The sequence below is a fragment of the Hippopotamus amphibius genome, chromosome 2 (genome assembly GCF_030028045.1).
Source record: "Hippopotamus amphibius kiboko isolate mHipAmp2 chromosome 2, mHipAmp2.hap2, whole genome shotgun sequence".
Classification (NCBI taxonomy): domain Eukaryota; kingdom Metazoa; phylum Chordata; class Mammalia; order Artiodactyla; family Hippopotamidae; genus Hippopotamus; species Hippopotamus amphibius.
Window position 1 is genome coordinate 115,240,730 of NC_080187.1, and position 25,231 is coordinate 115,265,960.

Genomic DNA, 25,231 nt, shown 5'->3' on the forward strand with positions numbered 1-25,231 from the left:
GACTGTGCTTTAGAAAGATGAATATTATGGTGGCCATAAAATGAATTAGAGGGAAAAATACTGGAAACTGGGAGGACAGGTTAAATAGTCTGAGGGAGTAAGCACCTGAACCAGAGCACTGGCCTTTGAGACCAAAAGGAGGGAATGGATTAAAGATGAAGAAGCTGAATCTGCTAGACTTGGCAGCTAACAGGAGGTGGAAGTGAGGAGAAAAGAGGAGTTGGAGAAGACTCAGGTTTTGAAGTTGGGTGAATAAGTAATAGTAACTGGTGAGAAATACTGAGGGCAGGTATCTGGGGAAAGATGTGATAGTTCAGATTGGCTAAATCCTGAGATAGCTTTCAGAATCCACTCTATACCAGCAGTCTTTTCAATTTTGATTCTTCACGGAGCTATCTCCATGACCTCTTTGAGCTCTGTAAGTAATGTCACAGCATAGCAGACTCCAAGAGGGGTATTAAGGACACAGCTGAAGGATCGCTGCCAAATTTGCAGAATTCCCGTCCTGTCTTAGGTGACAGCTGGGTTTCCGCTTTTCAATGGCACTATAGTCCCAAGTACAGTAGGACCATAAATATGCTACAGCTTTGCTGAGAAAGCCTTCATCTGTTTGCATGGTCCTAAATTTCTCCAGCCCTGAGAATTTCTTCACTTATATGCACGTTATTTAATCTGTTTACCATCTTTAGAGTTTTGATGGTGTAATCTTTGTTTTGCAGTTAGTAATGATTTAATTCTTGTACTGCCATCTAAAATAGGCTCAGTGTCCTTGATTTGCAGTGACCCCAGACTGAAGCCTCTTAGTCTGTGGATTTCTCATGTTGCTGCTTCACCCTTGACACCCTTGATCTGTGTTTATAGAGGCCTTGCCGAAGTTATTCCCATCCCAGGAATTTCATTAGAAGTTGTGGGATTGATCTGGGCCATAATTTACATTGGTATTAACAGTGGAAATCAGTTGGCTAGTGGGTAATTCATCACTTAGCCCACTCATAATTTGAATAGTCAAAATACTGTCTCATAGCCTTTTATGAAAATAGTCAGAATATGAAAGTACGTTCTATGTTTTCTGAGTCCTACTTCTTTAAATACATGTCTGTGAAAATGACACATTTCTTCAGCTTATGAGACCAAAGAACACTTAAAAATTAATAATGTAGCAGTAGAAATCCAAGAAGTGGCCGTGAAACAAAGTAGTGCTCAGATTGAAGCTAAGAGTAAAAAAATAGTCTGCTAGATAGATTAATTGTAAGAAATGGTCAACTTTTGATTCGCTTTTTAAAACTTTGTAACAGAATGATATAAATTTAGGGATTCAACTATTTTATTATTAATAAAATAACACATTCATATGTTTAAAATAGAAGACAAGGTCCACAGTTTAGACCAGTGAGTTTCAATTAGACCACAAATACCAATGGTGTTCAGTCACACATCATCTCCTCCTTCATCAGCCCCATCATTCGTGCAAATTTCTTGAATGTGGCACAGTGTTTATTAATAATAAGATATTAACACATAATAATCAGAACAACTATATAAATGTGTTGGCATTATCCTCATATGTGAAAACTAGATATCATCTAATATCTAGATTGAATTGTGTATTAGTCAGTGTTCTTCAGAGAAACAGAACCAGTAGGATATCCAGAGATAAATAAGTGATTTATTGTAGGGATTAGCTCACTTGGATATGGAGGCCTAGAAGTTCCACAATCTGCCCACCATCTGCGCAATCTGGAGAACCAGATAAATTGATGGTATAATCAACTGAAGGCCTAAGAATCAGGGAGGGGTCAATTGTGTAACTCTGGTTTGAGTCCAAAAGCTTTAGTTCCAAGAGCTCTGATGGACAGCAGGAGGGCAAGAGAAGATGGATGTCTTAGCTCCGAAAGCAAATTCGTCCTCCCTCTCCCTTTTTGTTCTGTTCAGGTACTCAAGGGATTGGGTGATGCCCACTGCGTTGATGAAGATCTTCTTTACTCATTCTCCTGATTCAAATGTTCATCTCTTCTGGAGACGTCCTCATAGACACACCTAGAAATTACATTTTATCAGCCACTTGGGTATCCCTTCGCCTAGTCAAGGTGACACAGAAAATTAACCATCACAAATTGCTTTGAACCCCTGGTTCCATGACCTGTGGAAGCCATAAGCCTCCCCAAGATTTCCTATGTCAAAGGATTTACATTGTCTAAACAACCCTTTTTCCTAAGTCAACTGGAATGCAAAACTTGTACTCTTCTCTTGTTTCCTGGAGACAGCCTCTCCATGGATACCATGATTTCTAGGGAGGAAACTTGGAAGGTCTTAGGGAAGGGTCACATTGCCACTCATATGGCCTTCACCCACCCCTACTTTATTCCTCCCTTTTCAGTCCTTCTCCAGATAAACAAATCTTCACCAGCTCTCATCCTACAGGTCTCACTTGCTACTCAAGTGAATTTCTGATGAATGAAATTATTTCTAAAATGAATTTTCAGAGGAAAGAAAGAACAACAGCAACTGTTTTAATTTTGATAAGTCTTTATCAAAATTATTAATTTTGATAAATTTGATAAATTTGTCATGGCATAATTGTACTCCAGGAAACACAGTTCGGGAACTGCTCTATCTTTGTTTAATGTTCTAATAATCTTTAGGTATTCCACTTTGCGGAAGAAAACCGACATATAATTTGGCAAGTCTACTGTGTTATTTCCGTTTTCGTTTTCTTTTATCTTTTATTTTTATATTATTTCAAGCTTACAGAAAGGTTGCAAGACCAGCATCACAAACTTGTGTATACCCTTTACCCAGATTCTCCAATTGTTTATATTTTGTGCCATTTGCTTTATTATTTTCTTTTTCTATATATAATGCATGTAAGTAATATATGCATATTATTTTTTTCTGAACCATTTGGAGACTTTTTTATGAGTATATATTTTCTAACAAGAATATTCTCTTACACAATTGTGATACATTAATCAAAATCTGGAAATTTTATGATACAGTACTCTTATCTGACATTCTATAGTCAAATTTGGTCAGTTGTTCCATGATGTCCTTTATAGTTGTTTTTTCCCTCTGATCAAGGCTCTAATTCAGGACTGCATATTGCATATACTTGTTCTATCTTTTTAGTCTCCATTAAATCTGGAATAGTTTCTCAGTGTTTATCTTTCTTAACATGTATTTTGGAAGAATACAGGGCAGTTATCTTGTAGAATGTTTTCCTTGAATAGATACAAGTTAGGCACTTTTGGCAGGAATACCACAGATGTTGACCTTGAGACCTTGTTTGGTTTTACAAACAACAGTCAGTTCTTCACTTCTCCTGCACCAGCTTTGAGCTACATTCCAGCTCAATTCAGACACTAGCTACCTGGAGTTAGTGCAGACCCCACAGGTTAAGGACTCAGTGCCACAGTATTGTCCCCACTTCAGATGCCAGCCATAAATAGGATCCCCACATCCATGTCTGGCTAGCTACAGATTCAGGAGTTCCCTGCTCAGATTTAATGATTTCTTAAAATGACTCAGAACTCAGGAAAGCACTATAATTAACATTACAGTTTTATTATAAAGGATACAATTCAGAAATAGCCAAACAGAAGAGATGCATAGGGCAAGGAACGAGGTGGGGGACACAAAACTTCCATGCCCTCTTGAGTGGGAGGAGGGGCAGTGCATCACCATCCCAGCACACAGATGCCGTCATAACCCAAATCTCTGACAAACGGGGCAAGAATATACAATGGATAAAAGACAGTCTCTTCAGCAAATGGCGCTGGGAAAACTGAACAGCCACATGTAAAAGAATGAAATTAGAACATTCTCTAACACCATACACAAAAATAAACTCAAAATGGATTAAAGACCTAAATGTAAGACCAGACACTATAAAACTCCTAGAGGAAAGCAGAAAACACTATAAAACTCCTTAACATAAATCATAGCAATATCTTTCTGGATTCATTTCCTTATTCTTTATATATGTGTGCATGTGCTCAAGCCATGTTCCAAGCTCTTTACTCCTCTCTGTAGAATCTCTTATCTTTCTCTTCAAGCTGAAGAGCTTTCATTAACTCTTCTTTAGTACCCGTGTGGTGGTGACAAATTCTCTGATTTCGTTTATCTGAAAATGCCTTTATTTTGACTGTAATCCTAAAAGATATTTTCACTGCCTAGACAATTCTTAGTTAATAGTAGTTTCCTTTCAACACTTAAAATGTTCTCCCACTTTTTTCTGGTTTTAATTTTTCTCATGAGAAGTCAGCCAGCCTTCATTTTTCACGAGTTTCACAATATATGTCATTTTCACACTATGTGTGTATGTTTAAGGTTTTCACTAATGTTGGGAAATTTTTGGTCATGTGTTTAAATATTTTTTCTGCCCCATTCACTTCTCTTTGAACTCCAATTGTATATATGTTAGACCATTTGATGTTGGACTCAGAGAACACTGAGGCTCTGTTAACTTTTTTATAGATTTTTTTTTTGTCCTCTCAGTCCTTTTGACTAGATATTTTCTGTTGATCTATCTTCAAGTTCACTGACCCTTCTGTTGTTTCCAGTCTGTTGTTAAATCCATCAATGAACTTTTGTATTTTTCAGTTCTAGAATTTCCATTTGGCTTTTTTAAAATACTTCTTTCTTTCTACAGAGATGTCCATCTGTTCATTATTACCATATTTTCTATTCAGTCCTTAAACACACTTATAATAGCTGCTTTAAAGTCCCTGTTTGTTAATTCCAACCTCTGAATCATCTTGAGGTCATTTTCTATTGACTGCTTTTTTTCACAAGTCAGTTTATGTTACCACTTCACCTATTTTTGTCCTCCTGCCATTTGATCTATTTTTATACTAGAGAAACATAATATAGTTTCATTTATTTGTGTGAAGTCCATTTTCATCCACGTTTATCTGCATCATTTTGCTATGCAAGCCTGTTTGCACCAAGGAACTTGCATGAGATCAAAATCTTTATTATCTTGGAATTTTATCTGTGCTGGAAAAGGCCGCTGAGCATAAGGAGGCAAACCATACTCTTTCTATGCAAGGGAAAGATCTCAAAATGTCTTTAAAAACTATCTAGATATGGACATATTGAGCGGATGCCTAGACATGGATATGATTTCTATTTGAATGGCAGTCTGACTAAATGCAGAAGTTAGTGGTTTTAAAGATTGAGTCAGTGATATCCAAAATATTTCATTTCTAAAATACAGTTCTTGGATCACTGTACTCAATCATAATAGTCAATACAGCTCTGTAGAAAACAGTTCAAAGCTTCCAGATCTAAGAAAAGAAATTTATAGGTAATGAGCATCTACTGTGTGCCAAATACCAATTCGGTGCTTTACACCTGTTCAGCCTGGTTCCTTCTAGGTGGGGAAGTGGGAGACTTGGGCTACAGCCTGTGGTCTTGGAAACTGGTGATGGGACATAGGCAGAGCCACGAAGCAAAGAAAATGATGAAGTCTGAGTTCCAAATGACAAGTCCTCCAGAGTAAGGAATAGCTCCAAAACTTCAGGTCTGTGAGGGGAGAAGAGTGTGGAAAGAGAAGGACTGGATCCAGAATGAAGGTTTTATAACTGCTGATCCCCAGTAAGTCCCAGAGGATAACCGTGAAGGAACACTGAGTAGGGAGAAAGAATCCTTCCTAGAGTATCTTTAGCTCAATTTGTGGGCAGGGAGGGGATCCGGCATCAAGTTAGTGCATTACACATGCATTATCTCAGTCCTCACAACAACCCAATGAGAGTGACTATCCCCATTTTATACCTGTAAACAGTGAGATTCAGGAAGGTTAAGTAATTTGCCCAACTTGAAACATCCAGATTACATCCCCAGACCCGACTCCAAAGCCCATATTCTTTCTACTGTATCTCATTGCTTCTCAGAGACTGGGGAACAAAGAAGGGTTCCCCTGTTTCCCTGTGCAGACTCAGCCAAGGAGACTACAATACCACACGACTCTAACCCCAAGCTGGAGAAGTGAAAACTCACAGCCACAATATTTGAGTGTCAAGGAACATTAACTTTTTAAAAAACTCTTTTGCATAATAAGCTATCACTAAATGTTTATTAACACAAAACATTTTGTTGTGTAACAGGAGCATTCGTTTTCTTCAGTCAACATTTTCTTCTCTCATTTCTTTCACTTGTTTTTGTAACTAAATGCTGTGTTGGAATTTGGGCTTCTGCTTTATGGACTTTAGCCAGGTTGAGAAATAGACCCAGGAAGCAGAGATTGAAATGTATGTCTTATCATCTAAATTATGGGGTTCCCTAGTAAAGCTGAGTAGGAGATGAGGCTTAGGCCTAAAGCAGAAATAGGTTTGCTCCAGTTCTCCACAAATGAACTTCAGTCTTCCTCACTCAAGCCCAGCTCCAGCGTGGGAGTAAGAAGTACTGCTCCCTGAACGCCAAGGGCAGAATTAGAAAACGCTGTACCAGAGCTCCTGCAAGTCTTAGAAACTGAGTTCTTCTTTGTTGCCTGGGAAGGTGCGAGAGAGAAGGTGTAGAGAGGGGCCCCAAATATTTATCCAGTACCACTTTCCATCATCAGGATTAGAACAGAAACCTGGAGAGTGAAGCAACACGCATCCCTCCCCTTCTCTGCCAGGTTTCTCATCTTTTAGCATATTACAGTGTGTGTCCCACTGGCATTATGTCAGTTGATTTCAGGTAGCAGGGTGATGGTGACAGGCATTTTTTTTAATTTTAGTAATTATGCATTTTAATCTGTATTCAGAAAAAAATATATATATATATTTTTTTATTATTATTTTATTTTATTTTTTTGGGGGGTACACCAGGTTCAATCAACTGTTTTTATACACATATCCCCATATTCCCTCCCTTCCTTGATGCCCCCCCATCGATTCCCCCCCACCCTCCCTGCCCCAGTCCTCTAAGGCATCTTCCATCCTCGAGTTGGACTCCCTTTGTTATACAACAACTTCCCACTGACTATTTTACAGTTGGTAGTATATATATGTCTGTGCTACTCTCTCGCTTCTTCTCAGTTTCCCCTTCACCCCCCGCCCCCTCCCATACCTCGAGTTCTCCAGTCCATTCCCTGTATCTGCTTCCCTGTTCTTGTCACTGAGTTCATCAGTACCATTTTTAGATTCCGTATATGTGAGTTAGCATACAATATTTGTCCTTCTCTTTCTGACTTACTTCACTCTGTATGACAGATTGTAGTTCTATCCACCTCATTACATATAGCTCCATCTCATCCCTTTTTAGAGCTGAGTAATATTCCATTGTATATATATGCCACATCTTCTGTATCCATTCATTTGTTGATGGGCATTTAGGTTGCTTCCATGTCCTGGCTATTGTAAAGAGTGCTGCAATAAACATTATGGTACAAGTTTCTTTTGGGATTATGGTTTTCTTTGGGTATATGCCCAGGAGTGGGATGACTGGATCATATGGTAGTTCTATTTGTAGTTTTTTAAGGAACCTCCAAATTGTTTTCCATAGTGGCTGTACCAACTTACAGTCCCACCAACAGTGCAGGAGAGTTCCCTTTTCTCCACACCCTCTCCAACATTTGTTGTTTCCAGACTTTGTGATGATGGCCATTCTGATTGGTGTGAGGTGATACCTCATTGTGGCTTTGACTTGCATTTCTCTGATGATGAGTGATGTTGAGCATCTTTTCATGTGTTTGTTGGCCATCTGGATGTCTTCTTTGGAGAAATGTCTATTTAGGTCTTCTGCCCATTTGTGGATTGGGTTATTTGCTTTTTTGGTATGAAGCTGCATGAGCTGCTTGTATATTTTGGAGGTTAATCCTTTGTCCGTTGTTTCATAGGCAATTATTTTTTCCCATTCTGAGGGTTGCCTTTTAGTCTTGTTTATGGTTTCTTTTGCTGTGCAAAAGCTTTTAAGTTTCATGAGGTCCCATTCGTTTATTCTTGATTTTATTTCCATGATTCTAGGAGGTGGGTCAAAAAGGATGTTGCTTTGATGTATGTCAAAGAGTGTTCTGCCTATGTTTTCCTCTAGGAGTTTGATAGTGTCTGGCCTTACATGTAGGTCTTTAATCCATTTGGAGTTTATTTTTGTGTATGGTGTTAGGAAGTGTTCTAATTTCATTCTTTTACATGTTGCTGTCCAATTTTCCCAGCACCACTTATTGAAGAGGCTGTCTTTTTTCCATTGTATACTCGTGCCTCCTTTGTCAAAGATAAGGTGCCCATATGTGTTTGGGCTTACTTCTGAGTTCTCTATTCTGTTCCATTGATCTTCCTTTCTATTTTTGTGCCAGTACCATACTGTCTTGATCACTATGGCCTTGTAGTATAGTTTGAAGTCAGGAAGCCTGATTCCACCAACTCCATTTTTCCTTCTCAAGATTGCTTTGGCTATTCGGGGTCTTTTGCGTTTCCATACAAATCGTAAGATTTCTTGCTCTAGTTCTGTGAAAAATGCCATTGGTAATCTGATCGGGATTGCATTAAATCTGTAAATTGCTTTGGGTAGTACAGTCATTTTCACGATGTTGATTCTTCCAATCCAGGAACATGGTATATCCCTCCATCTGTTTATGTCATCTTTGATTTCTTTCATCAATGTCTTAAAGTTTTCTGCATACAGATCTTTTGCCTCCTTAGGCAGGTTTATTCCTAGGTATTTTATTCTTTTGGTTGCAATGGTGAATGGGAGAGTTTCCTTAATTTCTCTTTCTGCTCTTCCGTTGTTAGTGTATAGGAATGCAAGAGATTTCTGGGCATTAATTTTGTATCCTGCTACTTTACTAAACTCATCAATGAGTGCTAGCAGTTTTCTGGTAGAGTCTTTAGGGTTTTCTATATATAGTATCATGTCATCTGCAAAGAGTGATAATTTTACTTCTTCTTTTCCAATTTGGATTCCTTTAATTTCTTTTTCTTCTCTGATTGCTGTGGCTAATACTTCCAAAACTATGTTGAATAACAGTGGTGAGAGTGGACACCCTTGTCTTGTTCCTGTTCTTAGAGGGAATTCTTCCAGTTTTTCTCCATTGAGAACAATGTTGGCTTTTGGTTTGTCATATATGGCTTTTATGATGTTGAGGTAATTTCCTTCTATGCCCATTTTCTGGAGAGCTTTTATCATAAATGGATGTTGAACTTTGTCAAAAGCTTTTTCTGCATCTATTGAAATGATCATATGGTTTTTATCCTTCAATTTGTTGATATGATGTATCACGTTGATTGATTTGCGTATATTGAAGAATCCTTGCATCCCAGGGATAAACCCCACTTGATCGTGGTGTATGATTTTTTTAATGTGCTGTTGCAGTCTGTTAGCTAGTATTTTGTTGAGGATTTTTGCATCTATATTCATCAGTGATATTGGTCTGTAGTTTTCTTTTTTTGTGACATCTTTGCCTGGTTTTGGTATCAGGGTGATGGTAGCCTCATAGAATGAGTTTGGGAGTGCTCCGCCTTCTGCAATATTTTGGAAGAGTTTGAGAAGGATAGGTGTTAACTCTTCTCGAAATGTTTGATTGAATTCGCCTGTGAATCCATCTGGTCCTGGGCTTTTGTGTGTTGGGAGATTTTTAATCACTGCCTCAATTTCTGTACTTGTGATTGGTCTGTTCATGGTTTCTATTTCTTCCTGGTTCAGTCTTGGAAGATTGTATTTTTCTAAGAATGTATCCATTTCTTCCAGGTTATCCAATTGATTGGCATATAGTTGCTTGTAGCAGTCTCTCATGATGTTTTGTATTTCTGAGGTGTCCGTTGTGACTTCTCCTTTTTCATTTCTAATTCTGTTGATTTGCATCTTCTCCCTTTTTTTCTTGATGAGTCTGGCTAATGGTTTATCAATTTTGTTAATCTTCTCAAAGAACCAGCTTTTAGTTTTATTTATTTTTCTTATGGTTTCTTTCCTTTCTTTTTCATTTATTTCTGCTCTGATCTTCACGATTTCTTTCCTTCTGCTCACTTTGGGGTTTCTTTGTTCTTCTTTCTCTAGTTGTTTGAGGTGTAAGGTTAGGTTGTTTATTCGATCATTTTCTTGTTTCTTAAGGTAGGACTGTATTGCTATAAACTTCCCTCTTAGAACTGTTTTTGCTGCGTCCCATAGGTTTTGGGTTGTTGTGTTTTCGTTGTCATTTGTTTCTAGATACTTTTTGATTTCCTCTTTGATTTCTGTAGTGATTCCTTGGTTGTTTAATAGTGAATTGTTTAGCCTCCATGTGTTTGTATTTTTTGCAGTTTTTTTCCTGTAATTGATATCTAGTCTCATGGCGTTGTGGTCTGAGAAGATGCTTGATATGATTTCAATTTTCTGGAATTTGCTGAGGTTTGATTTGTGACCCAAGATGTGATCTATCCTGGAAAATGTTTTGTGTGCACTTGAGAAGAAAGTGTAGTCTGTCGTTTTTGGATGGAATGTCCTATAAATATCAATTAAGTCGAGATGGTCTAATGTGTCATTTAAAGCTTGCGTGTCTTTATTTATTTTCTGTTTGGATGATCTGTCCATTGATGTAAGTGGGGTGTTCAAGTCTCCCACTATAATTGTGTTACTGTCGATGTCCCCTTTTATAGCTGTTAGCATTTGCCTTATGTATTGAGGTGCTCCTATATTGGGGGCATAGATATTTACCATTGTGATATGTTCTTCTTGGATGGATCCCTTGATCATTATGTAGTGCCCTTCCTTGTCTCTTTTAATAGTCTTTACTTTCAAGTCTAATTTGTCTGATATGAGTATTGCTACTCCAGCTTTCTTTTGACTTCCATTTGCATGGAATATCTTTTTCCATCCCTTCACTTTCAGTCTATATGTATCCCTTGGTCTGAAGTGGGTTTCTTGTAGGCAGCATATAGAAGGGTCTTGTTTTTGTATCCATTCAGCCAGTCTGTGTCTTTTGGTTGGAGCATTTAATCCATTTACATTTAAAGTGATTATTGACATGTGTGTTCCAATTACCATTTTCTGAATTGTTTTGGGTTTGTATTTGTAGGTGTTTTCCTTTTCTTGTGTTTCCTACTTAGAGAAGTTCCTTTAGCACTTGTTGTAAGGCTGGTTTGGTGGTGCTGAATTCTCTTAACTTTTGCTTGTCTGGAAAGCTTTTGATTTCTCCCTCAAATCTGAATGAGATTCTTGCTGGGTAAAGTATTCTTGGCTGTAGGTTTCTCTCTTTCAGGACTTTCAGTATATCCTGCCATTCCCTTCTGGCCTGCAGAGTTTCTGTAGAAAGGTCAGCTGTTATCCTGATGGGTTTTCCCTTATATGTTGTTTGTTGCTTTTCTCTTGCTGCTTTTAATATTTTTTCTTTGTGTTGAATTGTCGTTAGTTTGATTAATATGTGTCTTGGTGTATTTCTCCTTGGGTTTATTCTGAATGGGACTCTCTGTGCTTCTTGGACTTGGTTCATTATTTCCTTTCCCATGTTGGGGAAGTTTTCCACTAGAACCTCTTCAAATATTTTCTCAGACCCTTTCTTGTTTTCTTCTTCTTCTGGGATGCCTATAATTCGAATGTTGGTACGTTTAAGGTTATCACTGAGGTCTCTGAGGCTGTCTTCTAGTCTTTTTATTTTTTTATCTTTTTCCTGCTCTGTGGCGTTTATTTCTCCCATTCTATCTTCCAACTCACTTATTCGTTCTTCTGCCTCAGTCATTCTGCTGGTTAGAGCATCTAGAGTATTTTTAATTTCAGTTATTTTGTTATCCATTGCTGTTTGTTTTTCTGAGTTCTTATGAACTGTTTCTTGTACTTTCTCTAATTTGTTATCGAGATTTTGTATCATTTTTACTATCATGACTCTAAATTCTTTTTCAGGCATTTTTCCTATTTCCTCCTCATTTATTTGGTCTTGTGGGTTTTTTTCCTGCTCCTTTGCCTGCATGGTGTTTCTTTGTTTCCTCATGGTTGTCCAAGCTTTTGGGGTTGCTTGTCCTGGTGATAGAGGTGTTTATAGAAGACTGTCCAAGCCTCAGACTAATGTCCAAGTATTGGATTAGACGAATATTCAGTCTAGGAAACACATACATGTATAAGACACACAATTATTGAATCCGTTAGGACATAAGGCTCTAGAAAGACCTGACAGAACCCCAGTGTGCTATCAGATAATCAGAGAGAAACCCAGCAGAAATTGACAACTGAAACAGAACAAATCAGAGACAAAAGCAAACAAACAACAAATAACACCCTACACATACAAACATCAATCCAGGGAGATTTTGTAAGCTAGGATCAAATATAGAAATGAGCTGGAGTACCACCAGAGAGAATGGAGATTCTCAGAATGTAATTAGACAACTGTACTAAGAACTAAGATATAGACAAAAGCCTAATATTAATACCAAGGCAGTGCATCATCTGGAGAATAGAGCAAGGAGTCTGAGCAGACCGATAGTGTTGCTTATAAGTATGTTAAGATAAAATACACTTAAAATGGCTGGAAGAAAGGGGAACAGAAGAGCGTAATGTGGTTGGAAATATGCAAAGAAAAAGAAAGGAATAGAAGTGTATAAAAGAAAGGGATGAAAGTAAAGTATGAAAGATATTTTGTCCGTACTACCAAAAACTTAGCTAGATATAGAAGTATTCTAAAAGGCAAAAAAAAAAAAAAAAAAAGAGTAAAAAATATCCTTATAAAATTATGTTGTAAAACTTGTAGATCCCTTAGGGCTAAGATCGTATTTAATAAATCAAAAAAAAAAAAAAAAAGGGAAAAAAAAAAAAAATCCAGAACTGATCCCCGAATGGACCAGTTCAATAGGTATTGATACTACTATTTCTGTTTCCTTAGCGTCTCAGCTGTAAGTGTCCTTTTTCTTGCCTTGGGTTTTTTTTTTTTTTGCGTTATTCTGTGACCAGCAGAGGTTCCTTTATTGTTCGTCTGTAAGCCTGGGTGTGTGGGGAGGGAGAGGGTGCAATAGTGGCTCCTTTTCCTGGGAGGGAGTGAGCAGTGGCGCACTGTTGCTTCAGTCAGGCTTGGAGATGCCTGTTGCAGAGGGCGCTGGTGGCTCAGGCGTACACAGAAAGTCTTAGAGTTGGGCCTCTCTCGGGGTTTTTTCTTTTTGATGCTGGTTTTTTTTTTTTTTTTTTTTTCTCTCGGCAGCCTCCCTGCTGCTGGCGTTGCAAGGAGTTTTAATCTAGCCCCGCCCGAGCGCCTGAGGGTGCTTGTTATCCCTGAGCGCCTTATGTGGCCCCGCAGGGCGTCTCTCCGCTGCCTGTTGCAGAGGCGCAGAAAGAGAGAGAGAGGCTATGCGCGCGGCTCCTCCTCCCCGCCCGGGAGCCTGCAGCCTCCAGCCGCCATCATGGCTGGGCAGCTCTCAGGGATTGGCACTCCTCTCCGCGGACCTCCTCCCTCCTGTCCTCTCGGTCCGTCACCCTACCGGCAACAATGTTTCTCACCCTGAACCAGCTCTCCGGTTCCCACGCTCCCGCTCCTGGACCCTCCGTTCAGCCGCGGATCGATGTCTCGGTCCGGGAACGCTGAGCTGCGCTGCGGACCCTCCGTATGTTTCTCACTCCCTCCCGTCTGCCACAGCTCCGCCGCTTCACCCTCTTTGAGCCCTCGTAGATGCCTCCCTACCGGCTATGTCAGGTTCTCCGCAGCCCTTTCTGGTGTCCGAGGCCGTCTGCTGGTGTTCAGCTGGTTCTCTGTGGGAATGACTGTGTCCTTCCGTGCATTCCCAATGCATCTGTGGAGAGGGATGCACTCCACGTCTCTCTACTTCGCCGCCATCTTTTTCTCCTCCAAAAAAAATATATTTTAACATATCATGAGCTCAAGAATTTTAAAGTACACACAATATTTTTAAAAATGTATCAGTATTAGCATGGGTGATGCGCAAATAAATAAAAATCCCAAAGCAGTGCGTATATGAAGGAAGGCTGGGAAACGATGTCATAAGGCATTGTTCTTAAGCGAGTTAGAAGTCAGCCAGGGCTGCCGTCCTCTCAGCAGGGCAGGCAGCTGCTCACAGTGCTGCTGTGCTCTCACCATCGTACACTCTGCTCCTTTCTACACAACGTTCCCCTCTGGAACTGCTGATGGGCATTTCACCTTTTGCCCACAAAAGACTCTAGCATCATGAGTCAGCCAGGATTCCATGCGGCACCCTAAGCTCAAAATTCACTCCCTATTCTATTCTTATCAGTAATTATCTCCTGTCATGTTGTCCAGAATAGATCCACCAGATTTTATGAAATGACTATAAAGACTGGATCAACAACATAAACATGTCCCAAATTTGAACAATAGGAAACTCTTATTATTCAACGCCCTCAAAACTAAATCCCCTTGCAAATAAAAGCCCACAGAAATTAAAGTCCAAATGCCTTCATTCCCAATTTTATACGACTGGCTCCGTCTCAGCCAGAGGGTCTTACGTACTTGTCTGGGTTCCCACATCTGCAGCTGTGTCCCAAGCTGTCTTTCATAGGTATGTAGCTTCTTCAGCCTCTTTAAATTCAAATCTCTGGTTAGTTTTACTCTCCAAGGGGTCAGTAGCCACAAAGGAAACTGCAGCTCCACTGCAGAAGTTATCACAAACAAAATTATGATCCCCAAGTTAAATGAATGGTGGAATGTCGTTGGATGTTGCTATTCTCAGCCAAAGAGCATGGCAGGTAACTTAGTGGTAGCTGTGTGGGAGACAGTGAGAACCTGAGAACACCTGGTTTCAGTCCCATGGCAGGCCAGCCAGCTGCACCAGTGTTGAGTCCACAGCCTGGGCATCTGTGTGTACTGACCAGAAACTGCCCAACAGTTGTATTTCTACATGTATAATATATGTATTTCTGTGTTTCTTCTTGTTTTGTTTTGTTTGGGAGATGCTTGTGGGGATTCCCCCCGTATGTGTTGCCTACTTTCTCTCAGAGAGTGACATGCGAGACATTATTGCCTTCTTATTTAGATATTCTGGTTTCTTCATTTCCTCCTGTCTATTGTCTCATGCAAGACTGTGGTCTAGAGAAAACCTCTACTCCCAGATCCTTCCAAGTGTGTTCTCTGTAGGGGTGAAGTACACTATTCTCCATGAAAACGTGAGGAATGGAGTAGAGACCATCACCCTACTTCCTTAGCACTATGTTTTAACTTAATAATGTACACTGTTTTATTTACTCTGATACTAGTAATTGTCGTCACTTTTCCATAAACGTTTCCTTCCTACCTAGGCAGGCTGAGTTGGACCCAGGTGGGCCGTAGGTAACTAGAGTCAAAATTAAAAAAAAAAAAAATTAAAACACTAGGATCGGGACTTCCCTGGTGGTCCAGTGGGTACGACTCTGCACTCCCAGTGCAGGGGGCTGGGGTTCAGTGCCTGATGGGGGAACTTGGTCCCACTTGCATGCTGCAGCTAAGACGTCTGCATGCCATAACTACGTTCGCATGCTGCACCTATGACCTGGAGCAGCCCAAATAAGTATTAAAGAACAAAAAACAGAAACAAACAAAAAAACACCAGGATCACAATAGAGGCCAGTGAGTCAGGATTACTCTTGTGCACTGTTGGTAGGAATGTAAACTGGTTCAGCCACTGTGGAAAACAGTATGGAAACGCCTCAAAAATTTACTAGAACTTCTAAATGACCCAGCAGTTCTACTTCTGGGTATTTACCTGAAGAAAACAAAAACACTAATTTGAAAAGATATATGCACCCCTATGTTTACTGCAGCATTATTACAACAGCCAAGATATGGAAACAACCCAGACGTCCAAGGATGGGTGAATGGATAAAGAAGATGCAATGTATATAGACACAACAGAATACCGTGTAGCCATAAAAGAAGGAAATCTTGCCATTTGCGACAACATGGATGGACCTTGAGGGCATTATGCTAAGTGAAATAAGTCAGAAGAAGAAAGACAAATACCATATAATTTCTCTTTTATGTGCAATATAAAAACCAAAACAAACAAAACAAAAGCAAACTCACAGATTCAGAGAACAGATTGGTGTTTACCAGAAGGAAGAGGGTTGGAGGAAGGGTGAAGTGAGTGAAGGAGAGCAATTGTATGGTGATGGATGGTAGCTAGATGTACAGTGCTGATTATTTTGTAGTGTATACAAATATTGATTTATAATGTTGCATACCTGAAATTTGTATAAATGTTATATACCAATTTTACCTTGATTGAAAAAACAAAAAAAAGAAGAAAAAGTAACAGGAGGATACCAAAGTTTAGCAAAACTTTAAGGAGATTCTAGATATCACAGATGTAAGTAGTCAAAAGTTAGTATTCCAAAAGGTTGGGCCACTGAAAAGACAGAGCACAAGCACAGACAAACAAAAAATACTTAAACCTAAACTTCAGGGTAGAAACTTTTCTGTTCTTATGCATTCCTGTCTCAGTAGGATCTGACCATCAGTGTAAGGAGAGAGACTGCAGCTGTGGAGGAAAATGGTGCCAAGAGCTGCAGCTGCAGAATTTTTTTTGTTTGTTTTTTCTGTGTGTTTTTTTTTCCACTTTTTACTTTAACCTGTAAAATTAATACATGCACAAGTTAAAAAAAATAAAACAGTACAGAGTGGTACTAAAAAATGTAAGTTCTCTACCTGACCTCGTTCTCCCACGGCCCATTTCTAACCCAGCTTCCTACTTTTTTAATTAATTTTTATTGGAGTATAGTTGCTTTACAATGTTGTGTTAGTTTCTGCTGTAGAGCCAAGTGAATCAGCTATATGTATACACATATCCCCTCCTTTTTGGATTTCCTTTCCACTTAGGTCACCACAGAGCACTGAGTAGAGTTCCCTATACTATACAGTAGGTTTTCATTAGTTATCTATTTTATACTTAGTAGTATATATATGTCAATCCCAAAGTCCCAATTCATCCCACCACCCCTTACTCCCTATTTTTAAACATCTTTTATTCTGTTGCTGGTTATTACCATACCTCTGGAACTTATGCTAATTCCTCCACTTCTCATTCATCAACTTTAGATAGTATCTATTGAAAGACGATAAACTTAGTTCATATTTCCTTATCCATTACTAAGTTTTTCCAGTTATAGTGCTTTGGTTCTTCTGGTGGTTATCTATAATTTTAAAGAATATGCTTAAACCCCATATTTCGTTACATCAATTTTAGATAGTATATCTGATTCATTACTAGATAACGTGAGAAAAATCTGTCTGATATTACCTTCCACATCTCTCTGCTGCCTTAAAAGTAGACTTCCATTTTTATACATTATCAATGTTATTAATATTAGATTCTCTTTTATAGCTACTATTGTCTTCCAAGTTTTGTTTATATGTTGATTCTACAAACTGAAATAGCATTTACATTATTCCGATTATTAAATTACTCCTTCTTGAAAGACTGAATAGCTCTACCTATTGAGGAAAAAAAGGTAATCTATATCATTAAAATGGAAAGATGAATGTTCCAAGTGTCAAGCTCAAATGGGATTCCTTAAACCCAATCTTCAAGACTTCCTACTAAATTATTCATTTAGCCAATGATACCTTTAATTTCCAAGAAATCTTTCTTCTTTGATTATTCTCATTTCCCAGCCACCTATTCTTTGGCTTCTTGACTCTGAAGATGTTAGGGTTTGGTTTTTTTTTTTTTTTTATCAAGTTTTTCTTCAGTTCTCTTAATTAACTGTTTTCTTCAGGAGTCAACTGTTATATCGGTTCCACTTGGACCCTATCATTTTTGCTGCTGGTTTCTACTACACTTTCTGGGGTTTTTTTCTCATACACATGCATGATGAAAAAGACTGATCAATACTGTTAGCATGATTTTCAACTCTGCTATCAGACCTGTCCCTTGAGTGAAAAGATGGATGGTAGGGTCTATGTACATATAAGATGGTACAGTCAGCCCTATGCATCCATAAGTTCCACGGATTCAACCAACTTAAGGTCCAAAATATTCCAAAAAAATTCCAGAAATTTCCAGAAAGCGATACTTAAATTTGCTGCACACTGGCAACTGTGTACCTAGAATTTACATTGTATTAGCTATTATAAGTACTCTGTAGATGATGTAAAGCATACAGAAGGATGTGCATAGGTTATATGCAAATACTATGCCATTTTACATAAGAGATTCAAACATCCGTGGATTGTAGTATCCACAAGGAATCCTGGAACTAATCCCCCACAGATACTGAGGGATGACTGTATTCTTTAAGGATACATTGAGATATTTTGTTAATCATGTATTTTTTTTGAAATTTGAAATATACTTTAAAGTATTTTTTGAAATTTGCCTTTTAAAAATAATGCATGAAAATATCACTTATTTTATTTACTTAGTTTTTTTGTGTGTGCCAGGATTCACTCACTCTATTAGGAATCTGGCTTGGACCAAGGGCCTGGGGGTTAAACATAATTCCCAGGTATGGTCAGCAGGGGGCAGAAAAGGGTAGTGGAACAGGTACTCACTGCCAAGGCCTGGGCATCCCTCTCTTTCCCCTTTCTGCGGAGGTAAAAATCAATTAGTAGGTAGTAGACGGTCCAGAGTGCCAGAATCAGGAGAGAAATTACTCACAGAGACAGTGACCCAGAATGGCGAGTAGGCTGAGGAGGCAGGGGAAAGGTTTAGCCACCATTCACAGCCTGGTCTGTGTCACAGAGATGTGGACAACCAGACATCAGGAGGTGAATCATCAGAGCACTTTCACAGTCCTGACTGCTACTCCCAGCCTGCCCAAAGCCCAGGGTCTGGCTCCTTAAAGTAACAGGAGTCGACGATCCACCTTGGGAGCTGATATAAACTTCCTGTCTGAGAGCTAGTCCATGCTGCCAGCCAAGGGTTCCACAACCAGCCATTTTAAGGAGGACAGAGTAGGGTATGGGCACCAAATGCAAATGCTGACAGTTAATGAAAACACTTAGATACATTCCAATTAAATAATTTGGGAGCCAACCTAAACCTGATGTGGCTTAAATATATTTTCTTCCCTCCTCCAGAGGGGAAACATTGTTCAGTTGTGCAAACATTTTGACTTTGAAATGAGACAAACGTGACTCTAAACTGTTTGGTATATGGTTCTCAGTTACCTAACCTTTCTGAGCCTCAGTTTCTCCATCTCTAAAACTAGAAATAATGATTCTCACCTCACAAATCTGCTGCAAAGAAATGAGATGATGTACATAAACTGCATGGCAAAGAGCTTGGCAACTTGTAGTCAGTCAGTCAACATTGGTAGCTGTTCTATCTCCCTGTCTTTGTCTTGGAAGAATATCCACCATGCTGCTTGCTATCTTTGAATACAAAGTTTCAGTCTCCTAAAAGTATGACTAACATTAACTGAGGGATTACTGTGTTAGGTACCACAGTAAGTTTTCTGAAGTATAATCTCACTTAATTTTCATGATGTACTTTTATCATCATCTCTATTTTACAAATAAGGACATTGCACACCGATTTTCCTAGTCTTTCCACATGGTAAAGAACAAGGAAGGATTCAAAACTAGGTAACTGGATTCCAGAACTCATGCTCTTGACAATACCCAATCTGTTTTCCAATACAGACATTTAATCAAAGAGTTAAAAATCTAAAGGAAAAAACAGAATAGTCTCGTCTTTGCAACGTGTTTAAATGTTGGTACTATTGTCATAGGATCACCTCTTCTATTTGGTACTTAGGGCAAAAGTTCAGTGTTCAATGAAATAAATGAAAACGCGCCTTGTCGCAGACACAGAGAATGGACATGTGGACATGGAGGGAGATGGAGAGGGTGGGACAAATTGGGAGATTATGATTGACATATATACACTACCATGTGTAAAATAGATAGCTGGTGGGAACCTGCTGTATAGCACAGGGAGCTCAGCTCGGTGCTCTGTAATGACCTAGATGGGTGGGATTGGGGGTGGGGGTGTAGGGAGATCCAAGAGGGAGGGGATATATGTATACATATAGCTGATCCACTTCATTGTACAGCAGAAACTAATACAACATTGTAAGGCAACTATACCCCAATAAAAAAATTAAATAAAGTTAAAAAAAAAAGAAAACACACGTCACTGTTTTTCCATTTAGAATTCTTTCATAAAATTAAAAGAACTAACAATGGTATTTTGGAAGAAATTCAGCTTTAGCTATTACATTTAAAGATTACTATTACATGACTAAGGAACACTTCCTTGATCTTTCTGAGAAGTGTTCTCTCTTTTGCTTCACTAGAAAGGGAAGATGGTGTAAGAATACTTCTTCCTCAACTGATGCCTAAAAAAACAATCACAGTCCTGGTCCTATGTAAGGATCACGCAAAACACTTTTTATAAATACAGGTTTTCTGGATCTGGTAACTCAAAATTTCTGGGAGAGGACAGCCTAAAAAGCTCCTCGACGAATATCAGAACTGATTACCAGTGACTAGATTCTAGAAGGGGAGACGTCTTCCTGGCCCCTAACCTCTCCAAAAGGGAGAGGCAGAGAATGAAGATAATTTGGGAACTGGGGAAGGTGCAGAGATATGTCTGCCTACATTTCTTGCCTTAAATAGATTCTGCCAAATGCTTGATGAGAGGCCCAGAAAGTGTTGCCCAATGAGCCTCCAAGGTTCTAATCACAGTCAAGCATGTCCAGACCAGCACTGTCCCTTTAAAAGTGCTGAATAGTCTCTGGAGGCCACTGTCTATATGCCGCTTCTATGCTAGTTCATTTTAAGAGTGAAGACCTTAACAAAGTCACAAAGGACTAAAAAGACCTGTGCTTCTGGCCTCCACCCACCTTTCCTGACTTACTTCACCTTCCCGTACCTTCTGTTAGTGTCTCCAATCTACCAAACTCTTTCACGTCTCTGAAATTTCATATATTCAGATTCTATCCCTTCAGCAAGAAATATGAAACATCCTCTCCCAACACACATTTTTCTCTTCTCTTCTCTTCTTCTCCCTCTTTCCCTCTCTCTCTTTCTGCTCCTTCCCTCCAACCCTCTTTACCTCTCTCCTTTCCTCTCCACCCTCCTAATTAATTCCAAATTATCTTTTTAAAAAATCTATTATTTATTTTGGCTATGCCGGGTCTTAGTTATGGCATGTGGGATCTTTAGTTGTGGCATGTGGAGTCTTAGTTGTGGTATGCATGTGGGATATAGTTCCCTGACCAGGGATCGAACCTGGGCCCTCTTCATTGGGAGCACAGAGTCTTACCCACTGGACCACCAGGGAAGTCCCCCAAATTATCTTGTAAAGCTCATTTCACAGGAGCTGTTCAAAGAAGCCTTCCTTGCCTGCCCTCTCCACAAAGTCAGGTGTCTGGTCCGTCTTGTAATTGCTCATCTCACTCTTTAATTTTTCTTTGTAGTACCTACCAGAGTCTGACATAAGAGTTATTGGTGAGATTCTGTTTAATTTCTGTCTCCCCCATTTCAATCTAGGTTTTGTGAGAGAGCTGGGCCAGAGTCCCTTTTGCTCCCTGCTGCCCAGACCTAACCAAGTGCCTTTCCTTCAGTACGGGTTCAAATACTCTCTGTTAAATGAATGAAGTAAAAGGAAGAGAGACTTTTAGATTCTCTCTTTTTTTCCTTCATCCAGGGCAGAAAGCTATATCATTGATTTACTCAATAAAATGTTTTGAATTCCTCCAATGTGCCAATGCCTGTGAGAATTTAATGATACATCAAAAAATAGACTCATTCCTTGAGGTCCTTAGAGTCTAGTGGGGAATAAAAGACATGTATTCAGATAACTATTACAGGAGCCTGCCAGGGAAACCACAAACTTTCTTACATAATCAAATTTCAGTCCTTCACTGTTGTCAGAGCAAAGAGACCATCCCTGTGAGAAAAGATTAGGGGCCTCACTGCCCAGAGGCTGTGTGACCTCCAGAGTCAGCGGGATTTGAATCCTTCCGTTACACTGTGGCTGCTTGGGTTCATGGTACCTAAACTATCTGTGCAGCAGCCTCCTCAACTGCACAATGGTCAATTTTCTAGTGGAAAGAGAAAGGTGTCTTTACAGGAAATGTTTTTAGCAGATTACCGTAGGTTCGTAAAACTGAAGAAGATATACAGATGGCAAATAAGCACATGAAAAGATGTTCAGTGTCATTAACTATTAGGGGAATGCAAATTAAATCCACAATGAGATGGAGCTACCCAGCTATCAGAATGCCTAAAATAAAAAATGACACCACCAAATGTTTGTGTGGATTTGGGGAAACAAACACATACAGTACTGGTGAGAATGTGAAATGGTACAGCCACTCTGGAAAACGATTTGACCGTTTCTTTAAAAACAAAAGGTACAACTACCATACAACCAGACATTTGCACTCCTGGGCATTTAGCCTAGAGAAAGGGAAACCTATGTTGACACAAAAATGTGTACACAAGTTTTTGTTGCGGCTTTATTTGTAACAGGCCAAAACTGAAGACAACCCAGTTGGTTAAGCAAACTGTGATACATCATTATCCTGGACTACTACCAAGAGTTACAAAGAAACGAACTATTATACCTGCAACAATCTGGATGAATCTCCAATTATGCTGAGTGGACAAGAGCAAATCCCAAAATGTTATATACTGTGTGATCCCATTGGTGTAACATTCTTGAAAATGGCAAAAAGTAAAGAAATGGAGAAAGATTAGTGGTTGCCAGGGATTAAAGAGGTGGTAAAAGTTGGAGGGAAGTCTACATAGCTGTAGAAGGGTAATTTAAAGGATTGCGGAGGTGATGGAAATGTGCTGTATCTTCACTGTTTCAATGTTAATATCCTAGTTATGATATTGTATTATAGCTTAGAGACATGTTACCATTGGGAGAAACTGAGTAAAAGGTTATAGACTCTGTATGATTTCCTATAGCTACATGGGAATCTACAGTTATTTCAAAATAAAAAGAGGAATTTTAAAATATGAAAAGGTGGAAGCAAAGTCAGCGAAACAAGTATGGCGTTTGTCAGTTATAGCATAAGCCTCAAAACTCTGACATCATAATGGCCAGTGATCTTGACTACTACGGAATCCTGAGCTTTCGTGGATTTGTCCACAGTACTCTGCCAAGTGCTGTAGACATACTCTGGTTTCAGTGCCAAGAATTGGAGAAAAAACGATGTTCGCGTCAATCAGAAAGCACTTTGAGCTTTTTGGTGGTCAGTCAAGGTTTCGCCGCCTCAGGTAGTCTTTTAATATACTATTTTTGATCATCAAAACAGATGGTGGTCACAGGAAGTGTTTTGTTTTATTTCCTCAAAGGCATATGAACTAATTTTTAACTTCAGCACTGGTTTCATGAAGAGCTACTGGTGTTCATAGGATTCAGTGCTGCTGAACACAAGTGAGCAGCTTTACATTCCTGGGGTGGAGTGGGGAGTAGGAGACACTTTTTTGGCTCCACGGGGGAGAACTTTCTGTAGATCTATGAACATGTCTGTTCTATTTATCAAAGAGTATTTTCTGTTCAACTTAGTTGTTTTACCTATCATGACCTGAGAGTTATGTTAGAGCGTAGTCATAGCTCAACCAAATAATAGCTAAGCACTACCATACTTAGAAACTTTTTGATGTTTCCAGCATTATTTGCTGATCTTTGAGAATTTTCCCCCAAATTTGAATACTTAGATAAGATTGGGGTCAATCTTCCAGAATCCTCAGTTATCTACATTTTTATGTTCACGTGAAACTGAATTGTAATTACTTCTTTGCAAATCTCCATATCCTTTTATTTTATCTATACGAGGCCACAAATTGTCCTGTTTTGGGTGGTTGTTGTTGGTTTGTTGGTGGTGGTGGTTTTTACCTTCTTGTCATACTCTCTACCTTTGGCCTCTTGGTTCTCCTCTTCCTAACAGTTCCTGACCAGCTTTGCTGCTTTCTTCTTTTCCCCACCTTTAAGAGTCCACATGCCCCAGGGTTTTGTTCCTGAAACTGTTCTCTGTCCATATCAACTCCCTAGGTGACCTCATTTCTTTCAGTAACTTTCTATAACTTACTGACTCCTGAGTTTGAGCTATGAAGCCCTGTTTGGGAGATTGAGTCTAATTTTTAGAGGTGTGTCGAGCTTGACATTTAACATGAACTCCATCACACATCTGACCAGCGACTAGCTGTTCTATGGTGTTTGTGTTTTGCAGGAGAAGCCCTTCCGTTGAGGTGGACACCCACAGCCAAAATACTACATCCTCTGAGGGAGCCAATCATACCCTGCTGATCCACAGCCCCGTAGAACTCAAAAGAGGCTGGAGGAGGCAGAAGCAGCACCTCTTCTTATACAGCGATGTGTTGCTTATATCTAATACCAAGTGCGTATACATGGCATGCTCTCCCGAGGATCATAAAATTGCACATTCGCTAACCCTTATTGTAGGAAAATATGACAGTGTCTCTCTTGCCTGGGGCTTGCAGACAGATGATAAAAATAAGAGGGGGAAATTACAGATTGTGATGAGTGCTTCTGATACAAGGGAGATAGGGTACTGTGTAGAAGATGGGACCATCTTAGAGAGGGGTTGTGCAGGAGAACCTCTCAAGGCGGCAGCCTCTAAACTGGACCTGCGGGGTGAGCAGCAGCCACCATCCCCAGCCAAGGTGCATGAGTCTCCTAGGCGTCTAGGCCCAAGTGGGTGCGGCTCAGTCCCCTGGAGGGAGGAGTTCAGGGGAGGCCAGTGTGACTGGATCCTGAAGCAGGGGGTGTGACATTAGATGTGATATGGTAGTCAGGTCACAGAGGGTCTCCACAGGCCTGGAAGGGGTTGAAATACTATGCTGAAGGGTGTTTAACTAGGATAGGAGCCATATCTAGTGTATATTTTTAGCAGAATTTTCTAACTATTGGAAGATGATGGACTTTTGGGTAAGCAAGAGTGGAAGCAGGGAGACTAGTTAGAGGAGGCAACAGTCCTGATGAACAGGAACAAAGGCTCCATCGTGGGGTTGACAGTGACAATGAAAGATGAGGCCAGACAGATCTGGAATACATGTTGGAGATAGAACCAACTGGGTGCACTTTGCTCTCAACCCTGAATACAAATGCAACGAATACCATAGACTTGGTGGCTTAAACAACAGAAACTTATTTTCTGATAGTTCTGGAGGCTGGAGGTCCAAGATCAGGCACAAGCGTAGGGAAGTTCTAATGAGAGCTCTCTTCCTGGCTTGCAGATGGCTGTCCTCTCACTGTATGTTCACATGGCATTTCCTCAGTGCATGGATGCGGGGAGAGTGGAAGAAAGCTCTCTCCCTCCTCTAACAAGCCCACCAACCCTACTGGATTAGAATCTTAGCCTTATGACCTCATAAGCCTTAATTACATCCTAAAAGCTCCATCTCCAAATATAGTCGTGTTGGCAG

General features: G+C 39.6%; 1 protein-coding gene across 1 annotated transcript in view; it reads left to right on the plus strand.

The window, feature by feature from the left end:
- Positions 1–24,577, plus strand: part of LOC130844431 (cGMP-specific 3',5'-cyclic phosphodiesterase-like) — a 53,365-nt gene extending 28,788 nt beyond the window's left edge. Inside the window, exons 3-4 of the mRNA XM_057720679.1 lie at positions 23,164–23,219; positions 24,016–24,577. Of these exons, the coding sequence (XP_057576662.1) occupies positions 23,164–23,219; positions 24,016–24,577 (618 nt within the window). The remainder of the gene's footprint in view (positions 1–23,163; positions 23,220–24,015) is intronic.
- Positions 24,578–25,231: the final 654 nt, after the last annotated feature.